This window comes from Phyllostomus discolor, chromosome 3 (assembly GCF_004126475.2).
Source record: "Phyllostomus discolor isolate MPI-MPIP mPhyDis1 chromosome 3, mPhyDis1.pri.v3, whole genome shotgun sequence".
Classification (NCBI taxonomy): Eukaryota; Metazoa; Chordata; class Mammalia; order Chiroptera; family Phyllostomidae; genus Phyllostomus; species Phyllostomus discolor.
The window spans coordinates 163,187,198-163,205,126 of NC_040905.2; the positions used below are offsets into that span (position 1 = coordinate 163,187,198).

The window sequence follows — 17,929 nt, forward strand, 5'->3', positions numbered from 1 at the left end:
ATAATTCTGAACTCACTATACTCTGATCTTACAACTGCATCACCAAATTTCCTTGTATGTTTTTATTCATTTCAAACTCTAATTTATTTTTCTTCATTATTTATTTGTATAGCAGTGTCATTTACAGAATTTTAGAATTTTGAAACTTGAACACAGTTTGCACTTGAGTATCAAAATTTTGTGATTGTAGTTGGTGATATTTTGTGCTGATCACAACACAATTTATCTTACACCACAGTGTGCAATAATTAAGTTTGCTCTAACAAGCTTTATTTACTCACTGCTCCAGAAAATGGTATTTGGATGCTTATATATGGAGGATTTTTTCTTTTTGTTGGCTAAATAAAATTACATTAATCACTGTTGAGACTGGGATATGAAGGATAATTTTTAAATCTTTTCTGTATATATATTTAGTAATTAAATATGTTAGGGTTTTGCTAAAATTAGATCCCACCAAGGGGCACATGGAAAATGTATAGAAACTAAAATTGTTCATGTCTCTCCTTGTGATTAATATAAAATATTGTAATTTCTTTCAGTTGCTTTGGGGAAAATTCGAATGTCCATCAGCTGCTATATAAGTAAAAGTTTGGCCTAGCTTGTGCAATTTAGAAAGTTAAGAATTCATTTAAGAATTATAGATACTTTTATTTCTTTATCCTTGGGTTTATGTATTTATGGATTTGGTGTAGGGAATAGGTTTTGCTAAGAATGAATATGTATAGCTAACAACCCAGAAAATGATTTTACCATCTTATTCCTTTGGTGGAGTGGTACCAATGGCCATTTGTTTTGTTTTAAAATTTTATTAATTTATTTATATGAATTAGTTATGCATTCTTGAATTGCACAATTCAAAGAATAAAAGAAAGTACACAATACAGTCTCCGTCTCACCCTGTTCTTCAATTCTTTTCCTTAAAAGCAACCACTGTTGTCAAGTTCTTTTCAGTGTTGTTCTAGGGATATTCTGTTAATACACAAGCAGAATGTCTCTCCCGTATCTCATTACCATTTTTATTGTATTTTTATCATTTTTTAAATCCAAATTATGATAAAAAATACTGCATCTTTTTTTCACCTAGCAATATATCTCAGAATTTTTTTTTCATGTCTACTTGAAGGGTTTCCATATATTTATGGAAAATGACTATATTAGGAGCTGAGCTGCCCATACCTTAGCAGAGGGGAAAAAAAGTTAAAATTATGTTAGCTTGTTGATTGTTGCTGTATAGAGATAGAAAAGCACTATAGTCTGTTAGGGTGAAAGTTTTTGTTTATTATTATGTATAAAGATATATTGAGAAGAAAATTTTTTAATTTAGAAGAGTGTATAAATTATGAATAAATCAGTTATATTTTATATATTACAATGTAATTTCTACTTTAAATAATTTTCTTAGTCTTTCAATTAGCCTCAATGATAAAAAAAATACTTCCTCACTTATTTTGGCAGAAGCATATGTGTCCATTATGATCTTAGCATATTCTTTTTCCCTGTGTCCTGTTTTCCCTAGGCCACTGTGAGCCCTCAAATGAAACTCCTCAGAGAGTCCCACAAATCTTCCCCTTCCTGCACTAAATCCTAAATTGACTGAAGGTTCTGGGACCTCATTTTTAAAGCACTTAATAAAATCGGACTTTGAGTGACTCATGATCTCAATCACTTCATCTATATTCCATTCAGCTGTCAGTCAGTCCCACACTGCTCTGGCCTTGAAGCTGATAAGATCTAGAGGCAGTAATTTTACCCTTAAAGCTGTAAGACATTCCACTCCTGGAAATCTTGATCAGCTAGAAGGTTAAGACAATAGAGTGACAGGGTCCTCAGCCTGTCCTGAGCATAGCTGATGTATTCCCCTGCATTTCTAAAGCAAAATACTCGTATAACGAGTTATTTTAGTATTTAGCTATTTCATACTGAAACAACATTTCAGAACACAGTTGTGTTGTAACATACCAGAAATGGCTAGATTCTATTTCATGTGAAATTTGTATTAGGAAAGTGTAATGATGTTTATAAATTCTACTTGTAAATATGGAAGTAAGCTATGTTCCAGGTGACCTTTAGTATAACTTTTGCTTGATCCTTATACTTGTAAGTCAAATTTCAAATTAATTTACTAGCTTGAAATCATTATAATTTTAAAGGAAAAGAATCACTAATATTTCAGTCATGGAGACCAGGTAATCCAGATAAAATATGAAATGTATTGGTGGCAAATTAAAATACACTATAGTCTGTGAAATACATGAGTCAGTTTTAGACCCATAAAATTACTACTGCCTCTCCCACTAGCCCATGTCTTTTAATTTAATGAGGGAAAAACAACACAATGCCTGTGTACAACTCTCAATTCTCAAATGGGAGGGATTTCTGTATGTCCCTGTGTTATCGGTTCATACCCCTAAAGCATGTGATTTGATTACCACTTTCTCAGCATGCATAACTGCGGTTGTGTTTATTGGTTACAGAATTTTCTGATCTCTTTTAAAATTTAGCTATTGTGTTTGATTATAACTGTTGATGTCTATAAATTTCATAGGCTAGGAGTTTTGTAATTTACCTTCATTCAGATTGTTAGGAATAATTTTACACATTAACTTTAAATTCATTTACACTAAGTTTTAGTGACTTTCTCACTTGCTTTATAAGAAAGAAACTGGGTTTTCAAAATTATAGGAAAGATGCATTAAACAAGAGAAGGAAGTAAAATATAAAAATAGGCTGTAAAGATGTCAGAATTTGCAGATAATATGATTGTATACCTGATAAAAATCATAGAGAGTTCAGTGAAAAACTAAAACAAATAATAAGAGAACTTATAACTGAGTATAAGATTAATATTACCAAGAAATAAGTAGTTTTTCCAGATAGAAACAACAGTAGTTAGAAAATATAATAGAAGATTTCATTTATAAAAATTTCAAAATTTACCAGGCAATAAACTAACAACATATATGTAAGATTGAGATGCTGAATAAAACCTTAAAAATTTTTAAGGCATAGGTGGCAAACACAAGGCCCACGGGCAGAATCCGGCCCTCCACCTTGTTTTATCCAGCCCAGCACCTGGTTTCTACCCAGTGGCAGCACTGAGCTCTTGCTTAACTGTTAAGGAGTAGTTACATTTATACAATAGTTACATTTATACTGTAGGACTGTATAAACGTAGTCCTAAAATTACATTTGGCCCTTTGAAGGTGACCATGAGGCTGATGTGGCCCCTGGTGAAAATGAGTTTGACACCCCTGTCCTAAGGTACACAGAAAGAAACTTTTCTAATTGAAAGAGTAGTTTTAGCTCTAGCTGGTATAACTCAATGGATTGAGTACAGGCCTGCAAAATGAAGGGTCGCCAGTTTGATTCTCAGTCAGGGCACATGCCTGGGTTGTGTGCCACATCCCCAGTAGAGAGTGTGTGAGAGGTAACCACACACTGATATTTCTCTCCCTCACTTTCTCCTTCCCGTCTCTAAAAAATAAGTCAGATCTTTTAAAATAAGAATTTTTATTATCAAACATTTTGTATTTCTCTAAATTAAAATATTTAAATATGATCCCAATCAAAACACCAATAGATTTTTTCTTTTATTTTTAAAAATATTTTATTTATTTTTTTAGACAGAGGGGAAGGCAGGGAGAGAGGGAAATATCAATGTGTGGTTGCCTCTCACATGCCCCCTCCCCTACTTAGGGACCTGGCCGGGCAACCCAGGCATGCACCCTAGGCTAGGAATCAAACCTTTGGTTTGCAGGCTGGTGCTCAATCCACTGAGCCACACCAGCCAGGGTCAGTAGATTTTTTTTCTTTTAGAAGAGCAGCTATTTATATAAGTAAACATGTAAGAATAGTGAATGAAATTTTGTAAAAAAAAAATAATAATAATGGAGGATGAGTGGGATGGAAACAATCCTACCAATTATTCAAACATCAAATTATAATAATTAAAATAGAATTGTTTAGGCACAGGAATAGACCAGGAATGAAAAGGCCATAAATAGGCCAAATGCATATAGGAATGTAGTTTATGATAAAGGAGGCATTGCCTACCAGTGCAGAAATAAGGAATTATCAGTAAATGATGTTTGGGACAATAGGACAGCTATTTAGAAAATTGGATTGATTCCGTACATTATTCCTTATATAAAAATAAATTTTACTTGTAAGGAAAAATGTATTTTTATTATTCTCCTATAGGGGGAAGCATGATGTAACATCCAGAATCTGTAAAGAATATACGGATGTAATCAGTTACATAAGTAAAAACATTTCGTATGACAAAAACCACAATAAACAAAGGCAACAGTGAAATGACAACCTGGCATAAAGTTTGAGACATTATATTCAAAGGACTAATTTGTTTAATATATAGACCACTTTAAAAAAATCTGTCATAAAATAAAAAGACCAAAAATGGTAAATTATATGAACAAGAAGTTCACTGAAAAGGAAATAAAAAGAAACTACAAAGAAATACTATTTTTTTTATTTCTCACTCAGGCAAAGCTGAAAAAGTAAGAGGTGGCAAGGGTGTGAAGAAACACATTCTCATTCATTGTTGATTTGAATCAAATGGGCACAGAATTGAAGAGCAATATAGAAATTTTTATCAAAATTGAAAATACACATATACTTTGACCCAGAGAGTGTACTTATGTGAATTTATTCTACTGATGATACTCTTACATATGTGAAATGCTACATAAACAACTATATTCATTACACAGTAATTTGCAGTAAAAAATTTTATGGAAAAAGCTTAATTGTTATCAGGGAGACAATCATCATCCTTAGCATCAGGGAACTAGTTAAATAAATTTTGGTGCATTTGTTTATTCAGTAGAGTTTTATATAAGCATTAAAAAAGTGAGGCCATGTATACAAATACAGATATATAGATACAGAGATAGGTATAAATATAGATATAGATAGATACAATTTCCAAACATATGGAAAAGCAAGAGGTTTTGTGTTTGTGTCTTTAAATAGAAACATGCATTTGTACATGTTTATATAAGCACAAAGATTTTGCTAGGGGAATGCATGAAGTAAAAAAAGGTGGGAAGCATGTGTATATATTATTTATTCAAAAAAAGTGGTTTACTATTTTCAAAAATCTGAGGCCAGCTCTTGATTACAGAGTACATCTATTTGGTCGTGTTCCTCAAATGAATGTTGCAGCAACAACTCTTTATGTTCTCAATGTAGACTCTCTAAGACGTGTAGCCATTCAAATTAAACCTTGATACTAGGTTTCAGAAAACCTCCCAGTGTTAGACAGTTGAAAGTTTAAAGAATGAAAGTTGCCATTATACTCAGTAAAAATTTTTAAAGCCATTCTTACTCAGTATTTTGGAGTGAAAGTGATTGTTTTGTACTTGTATCCATGTACTTAGAATCTGGATTATTTTCTTTAGTTATTCACTCTCTCAGACATTTACTGAAGCAATCACTATTGACCAGGCACTGTGCTTCAGAGAATATAATGGTTTACAATGTGGGTAATGGCGCTAGTTTCAGCAGCTACTGATCCTTCCAGGCAAAAATGTAAATTCATAAGTAGCCCCTAAACTTCTTTTAAGTGGTTAGTTTCATGCTTTCTCACCACGTTATTTTTTAAATCACAAATATCAATATATTGTAAATTGATGAATTTTAGATTCACTAAAGTTGTGCTTATACTCTTTTTTTGTTGCTGAAATAAATTGGAAAATTGCCTAATGGTTGGGTAGGATTGAGTAGCAAGAAAATGAAAGAAAAGCAAAAATTCAAGTAATACATAGATTTCAAAATCATCCTTTAAATAAATTTAGCTAGCACCATGTAAGAGCACCCTATACCTCCCTACTTATTTTCCCTGAAGTAGGAATTGCATTCTGATGCTGGCCAAGAAAAACATTTTTATCATGTTTTAGTGCAACGGTCCTCACACTTGAGTGTGCCTCCTCTGGAACATCAGTGGAACACATACCTGGACCCCAGCTTAGGGGCTTTTTTCTTTATGCAGCGTGGGGAAGAGCCCAAGATTTGCATTTCTTACAAGCACCCAGGTGGTTCTGCTAATGGTGATCCAGGGTCACATTGTTAAAACCTCTGTTTTAATAATTATATATAAACTTAAGTACAGAGGGAAAATGTTCTTAGTACTCAGAATAATCTGCAAAGAGCAGATTTGAAATCATACATTTAAAATGGAAGCTTGGCCTCGAACCTGCCATTTAATCCTAACCCAGCAGATTTCTGAAGGGTAATTCTAGCCCTGAGTGCTGATACAGTTGATGTGTCAGAAGATAGTTTTCTTGTCACTCATTAATAACCCCAAGTTTCATAGGGTGCTGGGGAGGGTCAAGGGGCCCGGCTTTACAGGGTGATCAGAGGAAGCGCAAAACAGCAGTCCTGTTTTCAGTACTCTAATTAGACCAAATGTTCTCAGAACATGTTCAGTTTATGCTTAGTTTCTCACCCAAATGTTTTTTCCTGCAAATATTTTAGGGTTGTTTCAGGTGGTATAAAATTGCTAAAACTTCAGGTTGGAAGCATAATAATTTAAAATATTTCTCTAGATGTCATAAAGTTGTCAGTGAATAAAAAGATTTCATGTAGTTTAACGTTTGCAAGCTCCAAAACTTCAAATGCTTAGTAAGATTAAAATTTTGTCTTCAGCTAATTCCTGGCTCAAGCTGAGATGAAAAGCAAAGCTGGCTAAGTGTGTTTTCTGGGCATTTAAAAAATTTTTGAGTTAAAAAAAATCTATCCTGAATCTCTCACAGTTAAGTTTCTTTTCAACATTGCTGTGGAGTAATGCTTTTTATATGTTGATTTCTGTATTATTTGGTATACAAGGAAAAGAACAGTATCCCCACTTAGCTTCAGTGGGGACATTTCTATCTGCGTTACTGGGCCTCCTGTGCCCAACAGACACCTATAGATCCTTAGAAGAGGGGTTCCAATGGCTAGAAGGGAACTAATTTAACTCCTTAGTGCAGAACATTCAAAGTTTTGGGGCCATAACCTACAATGCCCAGTGCTCATATACATACAGGCATATATACATTCATGAGTACACATTTATATATACACTTGTATATGACTATATATATAAATATATACATTCATATACAGATGACTGAAATCAAAGTTCCTCAAAACAGTACTTATCCATTCTGTGTGCAAGGACATCTGATTATTTTCTGCTCTGTTTGATGTCTTTAATTTTTTTTAAGATTTTATTTATTTATTTTCAGAGAGGGAAGGGAGGGAGAAAGAGAGAGAGAGAGAAACATCAATGTGCGGTTGCTGGGGGTCATGGCCTGCAACCCAGGAATGCACCCTGACTGGGAATGGAACCTGCGACACTTTGGTTCACAGCCCACGCTCAGTCCACTGAGCTGTGCCAGCCAGGGTTATGTCTTTAATTTTTAAAACATGCTTTTTCAGGACCCACATAATTGATTTCATAACTCACTAATGTGTTTGCACCTTACATTCTGAAAAAGAATGCTTTAAGCAAATTGAAGAGATCAAAGCATTAGCAATACACATAGGAGAGACCTGGATGCAGACTCCCCATTGCCGTTGTTGTTACTGTTTTGCATTTATAACAAGTGCCCAGATGATTCTAACAACTTTCTAGGGCTATACTTTGAAAAAACCTGTGTTATGGCGATTATATATAGACCAAATGCAAAGTGAAAGTGTTCCTTGCTTTGATGCTCCTGGTTGAAGTGCTGTCTGTAGAAAGACCCCCACTACACATATACATACACCAAGGGGCTGTCCTTTGTAACAGGAGGAAAGGCAGTGCCTACATGCTCACATCAGCAATCACAGATACCTTTTCTGCATAAAAGCCACAAGAAGTATTTCTGTTTTGATCTCAAATGCAAAATAAATGTAAAGTTGCAGAGTTTAGGGGGGAAATTTCCCAAAAGTAAATTTTCAGTCTTAAGTGTATTTTCTTCATTGGGTCTCTCTAAAGCCCTTACCGCTCTTTCACTAGGAAACGGAAATGCTGCTTCTCTATGAGAGTATAACTGGTGAGGTTAACAGAGTAACCTATATTAACAAGAAAATGCAGTATCATACATTAAGGGTAACTATGGATATTATAATTAAAATTTAACTCTATTCAAAACTTCTGTTGCCTTGTAACTTGATCAGTTTGAAATTCTTTTTTTTTAATCGTTGTTCAAGTACAGTTGTCTCCATTTCTCCCCCTCACTCCCCCGCCACCCCAGCCCTTTCCTATTAGAAAGTAAATTTTATTTGTTAAGTGTGAATCATTTAGCAAATTTTAATTTTACAAGCCACTCTTTAGAAAATAGTGGTATTAGAACAATTTGAGTTATTTCTGCTTGGTTTGTGTTCATGTTATATTTGTATAAAATGGAAATGATGTTGAATTTAGAGAAAGAAATCTTGGATTCCAATCTCATAGTTCATACCTATGTGATCTTAAGAAAGTACAATATACCTCAATCCCAGAGAGCCTCAATTTTCTTACCTATGGAAAAGAAATAGTATTGCTTGACTTTCCTATTCTACAAAGCTACTGTGAAGATCAAGTTAGAACTAAAGGTTTGATAAATTATGAAGCATATAGTATTCTGTTTTTAAATCACTTTAACAGTTCTAGAAAGGAATTTTTTTTACCACGAGACAAATTTTAATTATAATCGTAGTTGAATATGTCAGTCTCGACCTTTAGTCTTCAAAAACAATTAAAAAGCCATTTCAGAGCCAAGAGAATATGCCTTGACCTATAAAGGCAATAAATAAGATGATATAATTGTTGTTTTTCCTTCTATCCTAAGTGTGTAATGGAATGAGTACACATGAGTACACTGACCAGTCGGTCAGTGTTTACATTAAGAGAAGGTCCTAATTGCCCATATATGATATTCTGTTTGAGCCATTGTACATATGTACATATGTGTGTTCCTAAGAACCTTCTTTTATCTTCCAGAAAGGATCTGTTTTTATTTTTCTAACAAGTCACATGCTTGTAGTGGCTGAGATGGGTATCAGTTTCTTATCCTCTCTTTCACATAGGAAGTTTCCTCACCCACTTGAATAATCTCAGTGCTCTATAAGCCTGTCTTTCCAGGCTAAACATGTCATTTCAAATGGAGCATCTCACCACTTGATCTCAGAAGAGTTCCCATAGATTCTTGCCTGATTATGAGGCAATAATCCAGGATCACCATGAACCAGTGTAAACTCCCAAGCACTGGTTATCCCAGCATTAGGTAATCGTGGAGAGGATGTGTACACTTTTGGCAACTTAGTCTTAGGATGATTATTTAGAAAGACATACAGATGTATGCTATACTTTAGTTCAGAGAATTGAGATTTTTTTTAAAAAGAAAAATAAGGTGTAGTCATGGTCTATAGTTTAATTAGTTTAAATAGAAAATGAACAATGTTTATTTAACATGCCAACTTCTTAATTGTAAAAAGCAATATCCACAAATCATTTAGTCATTAAAAATTTGACTCTGTACTATTAAATAGAAAAAGACAAAAAGACTTTCTGTAAACAATGAAAAAACTCTAAGGAAAAGATTAGGGAAGGAAGGAAAGGGAAGGAAAGAAGGAAGGGAGGGAGGAAGGGAGGGAAAGACATCACTGGAGCCTCAAATTAGTCTTTCAGGTTGTCACAGGGCCTTGTTCTAATCTGATTTTACTAGTTTGCAGTAGAGTTGAAATTTCAATAACAAAATGATCAGAAGTCTTAGAATAAAGATTATGCATCAGAGAAATGAGCAGGAAAACATTTTAGAACCTATTCATGTCAGTGTGTTTGATATGTATATTTGACGTGTTCTAATTGCACAGTAATGATATAAAAACTGTTGTGTTCAAGTAAAAATAAGGCACTGCCAAGCTTTCTGCCTTAGATTTCCCACCTTTAGATCTGTAATTCCAAAGTATCTTTATATTCATTCCTTCCATTCTCACTGCTGCCTTATTACCATAGCTTCCAAAGTGGCTTTCCTATCTGTAGATTCTTTCCTTTCCTACATTTATCCTAGTTTGAAATATAAAGTGCTGTCATATTAGATCAATTCCCTTTCTAAAGGTTTTCAACAATGTTTCATTCCCTTTTTTAATTGAAGATCCCAGCCAATAAATTGCAGCCTAACTTTACTTATCCCTAAAGGAACTATATCCTCTAGCCAGTCTTACTCTTCCTTGAATTTACATTCTGTTGTCTTATCTGTGCCTTTATTCATTTTGTTTGCTCTTACTAAAATGTTCACTAACCTGCCCCCATTGGAATGCCAGGCATTATTTGTCAATCCTTTGCTAAAGAACCACTTGACCCATGTTCTCTCTCTAACATTATCAGCAAGTAGTAAGTAACTCTCCTCTATTTTCTTCCCTCTGTGTTCTAGCAATATTTAATTATTTAATTCATTCTGTTGCCCTTAATCATTTAGAAGGAGAGTCGGGCAAAGAGAGAGAGAAATTCCTTGTACATGAATAGATACTGTGTCACTCTTTACGATTAGTCAGGCCCATTGTGATCTGGTTGACAGGGCTGTTTTGAATGTCTTTGCAAACATTTGTCTCCCTCTCTATTTCTCCATCTCTCTCTCTCTGTCTGTCTCTTTCTCTCTCTCTCTCTCTCTCCCCCCCCCCCCCACACACACACATACACATTTACACACAGAACTAACACTGCACCTTATATGTGGTGGGGCTCTATGTTCATCAATATGAAAGGAAATCTCATGAAAATCCACTAGTCTAATGATTCCCATTATTGCAGCAAGCACCATAGTTGTTTTATACGGTGGGGGGGTTGTTGTACTTATATTTTTATTGGAGAAAATACCCTACATATTTCTTGATTTTGAAATACTTTTAAATTCCAACTAGCTGATATCCTAGCCATTTATTCATTTTTATTGTATGAAACTACAGTGACATAATATCTTTGTTGAGATTAGAAACATTTCATTAGAGGATATATGAGAAGGTTATGTTGAACATTTGGGCCAATGAGCTTTTGGATAAGTGAACCTACTTTTAAGCAAATTTCCATGAATCTCACTTCATTATCATTTCCTATCTTAAATATGACAGTTATGGGTACTGTGGACTGTAATTTAGTACAATAAATACTAAGTATATTTCTAGCAAGGAGCAAGGACTGATTTTAAGATTTGAATGAGCTACAGTAAACTGGAAGCATATGATCATACCAGTTCACTTTGGGCCCAGTATTTTGGGTGTGAAATTCTGAAGTACGTCATCTTTTTCTTGAGATTACTTAAATCCCAGAATCTTGAACAAATATTGGGTTGCCCAAAATGTTCATTTGTTTTTTTTCCATAAGATGGCTCTAGTAGTGCTTAGTTGTCTTTGACTTCATTCCAACCAATTTTGTTAAGATGTTATTGTGCCTGCTGACCTATCAGCATGATTTTTTAAAAAATAACATCAAAATTGGTGAGTTTTTATATAGCCATTTTAATATTGAAGATGGAAGGAAACATGCGATATTTTTGGCATATTATGTTTTATTAGGAAAGGTAAAAGTGCAACTGAAATGCAGAAGTTTGAGCAGTGTTTGGAGAAGGTGCTGCAACCGATCAAATGTGTCAAAAGCAGCTGGTGAAGTTTCATGCCGGAGAGTTCTCACTGGATGAATCTCCATAGCTGGGTAGACCAGTTGAAGTCGTTAGTGATTAAATGGAGACATTAATTGAGAACAGTCAATGTTCTGCCATGTAGGAGATAGCCGACATACTCAAAAATATCCAAATCTATAAACTTATATGTGAAAATGAAAAATGTGTCTTATTTTACAGAAAATTTCATACTGACTTTTTGGCCAACCCAAGATTTGCTCAAATATCTAATCCACTATAATGGAAAAGTTAGCAAATTAATTTCATCCTCAGTGGGCCTAGTAGAAATTTATCCTAATTCACTGTCATATTTTATTTAACTAGTTTGCTGTCCCTCTGTCTAGACCCTAGTCACTAACATAGATACGTATAGTCCCCATAAAACTATATGACAAGACCAAAATCATGGGCTAATTGGTACAATTGACTTCAGTGATCCATTTGCGGAATATTAGAGCTGATTAATCCCCCACAATGGTAATATCAAATTTTGCCTCATTTTTACTCTTCTTCCTCATTTTTTCATTGCTTCTCTCACTCCTCCTTCACCCTCACTTTCCATAACACATTCCTGTGGGTGTTAATCTCTCCTCATACTCTTGTTTCCTGAAAGGCTCTATTCAACAAACATTTATTAGGTACACTTCAGCCCTTACATGTTTAACCTTTCAATTAGCGGGGAATAGTCTATTATATTTATTGAAACCTTTCTGGGTTTATCTGAAAACTGGCATTTTTCAAAACCCATCTTTTAAAAAATAGAATGAGGCTGTGATCCTTTCATGAAGTAAAAATTCCCTTCAATGTTTTTTGTTGTTGTTGACACTATAAATATGGTAAAGACATGTTAAGTTTTTGTATGTTTTTCAGAAATTCTTATCATTTAGCTGGTCACTACATATTTTTGCTTCTCTTCAGACTAATTAATGAGCCTCAGAGAATTAATGGAACCCTGTGATATTTGGAATCCTGTGAGTTTCCAAGGAGGCTACGGTGCTTGCTTAGGAGCTGGTCATCATTTTCACTCAATAGTTAATTCTTCCTTGTTCCTCTTTTTGTGTTTCTTCTTTCTGCTCTTTGGCCTCTATAAATTCAGCACTGCCTAAGTCAGTTAGGGCAGAATATTCCTACAGCCAGAAGAAATACTCCATGTTAGAAATCTGTGTTACACAATGATGTGAATAACCAAAATTCTCAAGGTCTGAAGAATGCTAGAAAGTCAGCATATCTCTAGGAAATCCAATTTGAACGAGGATATTTTCTGGACGCTATGCCTGCCCCAAAGTTCTTCAAAAGCTAGCCAGAAATGAGAGGGACATTTTCTAATAATCTGGCCCTCTAGAGAGTTATCTCAGGCCACCATAGAGTAGCAATTTAGTAATAGAAGCAGATCACATAACTTTTTGTGTTTTTTTTTTCAGAGAAAGAAGTGCTGCTTTATCCCATTTGAAGGTGCTAATTAACAAACCCAGACATGTATTTCTCCCTCAGTGTTACTCAGCTATTATATTTCTGATAGCTTTTACCTTTCATCTAAATGTATAAAATTACAAGAAACAGAACATTTTATTTTTATTTGGTAGACTGAAATCTAACTCCCACTTTTTCACCCTCAAACTTTAGTGAAAATGTAGGCATTTTTGCAAATGAAAATTCTGAGCAAATTCCTCCTAGAAGTGTATGAAAGTTATTTCACCTTTTAAGTACAGGGTCTGGCACGAATAGTACCATAAGCATGCAGTCCTGCAATATAACAATATCACACTCAAGCACATCATATGACATGTTAGGTGAAATTATCAAATTAAAACTATAAATTATTACACCCATGTTATTATCCTATCAACCACACTCAAGCAGTCCTTAGTTCTGCTGGACACTAACTGAACAACAATAAAACAAATGAAAGAAAGTAGTAGAACCTTAAGTATGTATTTGTGTATTAGGTTTGAAAATACCTTTCCCATTCCATTTCACAAATATTATAAAATAATTTCCTAATGCCATTTCAAATATAATTTCATAAAGATCTAGTAATAATAAAAAAGAACACTTTTAAACATTTTTATTGTATTTTTCTGTGACCATTTAACCCCTTTATACCTCCCCCTGCAATCACCACACTTGTCCATGTGTCCTTTTTCATTTTGCTCATTCCCTCCACTCCCTAAAAGGCCCCTCCATGAGCCTGTCTCTATTTTTGCTTCTTAGTTCAGTTTGATCACTTATTGATTCCTTTTTAAGAGGTGTAATACTGAGGTCCTTCAAAGTTTTAATTTAACATTTTGGTGAAATATTTGTTTGCTCATTACAATTACATTATTTAATGTATGTTGTTTCACTTGTGCAGTATCACTATTTTCAGTTTTATTTTCAACTAGAATGATAAACTGCATTAACATCCCATTTGGCAGAGAGAATATTTTAGAAGCCAGCTTACTTAATTTAGTGATCTGAGATCTAGGAGAAAAGTAAACAATAGAATAAAATGCAGTATATGTTATGAATTAATATGTATTTTAAGAATGTTTTTTCTATAATTTCTAACGTAACATTCTTCTTAGTATTACATTTTATTGACTCCAGGGAAGAAGAAGAATCAGTAACTTTGGGAAAGAATATAAAATAAAATCAAAACTATTAATTCTTTCATTGTTTGAAGAAAATTAAGTATAATTGAGACTGAGTGTTTATGTGTAAAGTATTAGACCATAAAGAAATTGGTGATTTAATAGTAAAAAAAAAAAAAAAAAAAGGCTTTGCTTTGGCTATTGCTATCCTTTCTTTTCTTGTCCTAGGAAGTGGCAGTTTGTTAAAATTTCAAGGAATCATTAATTTCCATACCCAATGTAAAGTATTGGGTTGGCCAAAAGTCTGTTGCATTTTTTCCATATGATGGCTCTAGTAGCACTTAGTTGTCTTTAACTTCATTTCAAACAATTTTGTTAGGTTCTGTTGTGACAGCTATCATATCAGTGTACATTAAAAAAACATCAAAATTGGTGAATTTTTATACAGCCATTTTAATATTGAAGGTGAAAAAGTTATATAACATTTTTGGTATATTATAGTTTCTTATTTCAAGAAAGGTAAAAATGCAACTGAAACACAAAAAAAATGATTTGTGCAGTGTATGCAGAAGGTGCTATGACTGATCAAATGTATCAAAAGTGGTTTGTGAAGTGTCTTAGTACTGTTGACATTTTGGCTAAATGATTCTTTGCCATGGGGCTGTCTTATGCATTGGAAGATGTTTAGCAGCACCCCTGGCTGCTACCCACTAGAAGCCAATAGCAGGAGGTAGCCAACACTCAAAGTATCCAAATCAATAAAGTTATTGGTGAAAAAGAAAAATGTGACTTTTATTTTATAGAAAAAACTAAATGGACTTTTTGGCCAACCCAATATAATTAAGTTAACTGTGTTTTAAAACATTAAATATTTTTGTGACTTCTTGTACTGAATTGTTGATTTGATCAGATGATAAAAATAATAATATGGATTTTCTCTCTTAAATTACATAATGTGATTTTTATTTAGCTATAGTTAATAGTGTTAATAGTACCTAGTAACCAAATACAGGGTGTTCAGAACCTGTCTTCATAGTATATGTGATAGTAGGAGCAGATGGATAGATATCTTTTAAATGTGAGATTATCAAGAGCAAATCTCATATATTATTGGCACTTTCTACTTAATTAAGGTGTTAGATTCTGTTTAGTGTGCTAAGATGACCTGGAATAAAACTTTGTATGGTTGCCCCTTTTCTTTGTTGGCTCTGAATTATTTTCTCTTTTACATTCCATTTCTGCTGTCATTTCTAATAGCTCTTCCACACTACCATATCCTAAAACATAATGTAGAGGCCATGATTACATCCTATAATGTTTGTTCATATTAATAGACCCTTCACTTACAGATTTTAATATAAGATTAAGAGAGGAATGGATAGATTTAGTACCTTTTGAACATTAATGAAGGTGTCTTTGTACACTTGCATTAAAATATTAATGCATTTTAAGCAAAATCTGCACTATAATTTTATGACAGAATAGAAAAGATATTAAATACTTTTATGCTTGAGACTATTTAGAAAGAGTAGATACTGTCCCACATCTTGAATTATGAAGTCATATCATATTATGAATTATGAAAGTGAAGAATTTTTTCCTCATAACTAGAAATATCTGCTGGGGTTCCTGCTCCTCTGGTCTCCATTTTTATTTTAATTAGAGAATGTCTTTTAAAAAGTTTTATTTTTGTGATTGGGCTTATTTTTATTTTATTCTCTGGGGGTGGGGAAGATGGCAGACACACATTTAGTAAGAGCTGTTCATTTGCCACCAGTCAGAAAGAAATTGAGCTTTAAAAAAATCTATCAAAAATTCTCTAGTGAGCCTTTTATTACTATCTTGTCTTGAGCCCTTTTTTTAATGACATCTATTATCAGATTGAAATGGCGATTGAGACGCTGCAAAAGTCTGACGGTCTGTCCACTCACAGGAGCTCTCTTCTCAACAGCCATGTAAGTTGCCTCTTCATGTAAACTAATCTCTTGCTTGTTCTGCATGTGTTGCTTGCTTCTAAATGCTTGTTTTATTTATTTACTTATTTATTTTGCTTCTTAACCTTCCTTTCTCAGCGCCTTATAATCTCTGTATCACTTAATGGCTATTTTGTACAGTGGAGTATCTAAAAATAGAGTCCCCAGTATACTGCTTTACTAGGTTTTTGTACTATTTTGGTACAAGTATAACATTTCAAAGTTAATAACAAGCTGCTATTTATTTGTAAAATGTAATTGATGGGAATTTTCAACATTTAAAGTTTTCTGTTTGTTATTTATTTAACATGAAGCCAATGCTTGTTATGGCACCTCTACATTTTTCTGAGACAGAGATTATCTTATCTCTTGTATGTCCAGTAATATTCTTTAAGTGGAAAATAGGATTGTTAATACAAACCCAATTGTAAACTGTTTGAAAATTATTTATTTATGTCATATAAGATGGGCAGGAAATAGCTGCCTGGAGAAGCTCAGGGCCTAAGACCTAAAGAAAAATGAAACTGGGCCAAAAGAAAAAATGAAGCTATCGATAAGGCATAAATTACTAGTACTTGAGACAAAACAGGACTAGTGTTACTACTTCTTGAAGCTTTTAGTGGTTACCTGATGCAGCATCACTAGAACACTGGTAAGTGTAAGAAGACTGATGACAGTTTGCTAGGACTAGAAATGTGTTCAGCAAATGTTCAAATTGAGGGAACCAATGAAAATACTGATTAAAAATTATTTTGTTACTATGATTTCTGAATATATGGGAAAAATGTAACTAGACCTTTGAATTAGATCTTCTGCAAAATTAATAACATTGATAATATAGTAAAAATTAGTTTTCCCTCCCAAACTGAAAATGTATATATTCTTAAATTTAGAGATGTTGTTATGATTTAAGTTCTTCATATTTTGTTACTGAAAGTCCAGCATTGGATTATCCAAATGAGATTTCAGAAATACTGTTCTTCTTTCAGCATACCTATAACCTTTGGCTCAAAGAAAATGTTTTCACTATGCTTTTTAAAGATTTGCATTTTCAAACATTTAAATTTTAAATTCCAACACAACACTAAATACTATGTTCTTACACATTTGTTTTTAGATGAAGTATTTTACCTTGTTTCTTTTTCAAGAGGAATTATCATGTCAAATAATAAAAACAGGTTAGCCAACTTGGATAACGCCTGCAATTTCTGTGAAATTATAGATATAAATTTTAAAATAACATTTATTTTGGCCCTTGTTTCTGAAACACTTTAAAAAATATATACATATTTTTCATTTTCTGAAAATTTGTATGCGATATGTCACTCTTTTATACGTTTCATAAGTATATAGCTTTTGTGTTGCCATGAGTCTGTGGTTGTGTGTAAAGGCTGATTTACTGTGTGTTACTAGGGTATATGTTTTGGGGAGGAGGTAATACTAATAGGTGTTTGTGTTTTGAGAATGGCAAGTGAAACTGTTGTTGTTCACTTTTAATCAAAATATTCAGGGACTTAAGAAAAAAAAAAAACCCTAAAGTTTCCAGTTACCTTTTTTGAACTTTCAGGAATCTAAGAAGTTGTGCTTTGATATTCAGCTTACATTTCATTTTCATTTGAGATACATACTTTAGTAAAATATATATGTTGAATTTTAATTTGAATTATTCATCTTCATTAGTATTTTCATGAATAATAATGTGGGTGTGAGAATTTTTGTGTACTTTTATTTGTTCATTTGT

At 33.3% G+C, this 17,929-nt stretch overlaps 1 protein-coding gene across 10 annotated transcripts in view; it reads left to right on the forward strand.

Annotated features, from left to right (window-relative positions):
- RFX3 (regulatory factor X3) overlaps nt 1-17,929 on the forward strand; it is a 274,512-nt gene that overhangs the window by 179,916 nt on the left and 76,667 nt on the right. For 9 of the 10 annotated variants that reach the window (XM_036021696.1, XM_036021688.1, XM_028512691.2 and 6 more), the window contains one exon: nt 16,096-16,170. The exons of the other annotated variant lie outside the window; for it this stretch is intronic. In XM_036021696.1, the coding sequence (XP_035877589.1) occupies nt 16,096-16,170 (75 nt within the window). The remainder of the gene's footprint in view (nt 1-16,095; nt 16,171-17,929) is intronic. 10 annotated transcript variants of the gene reach the window in all.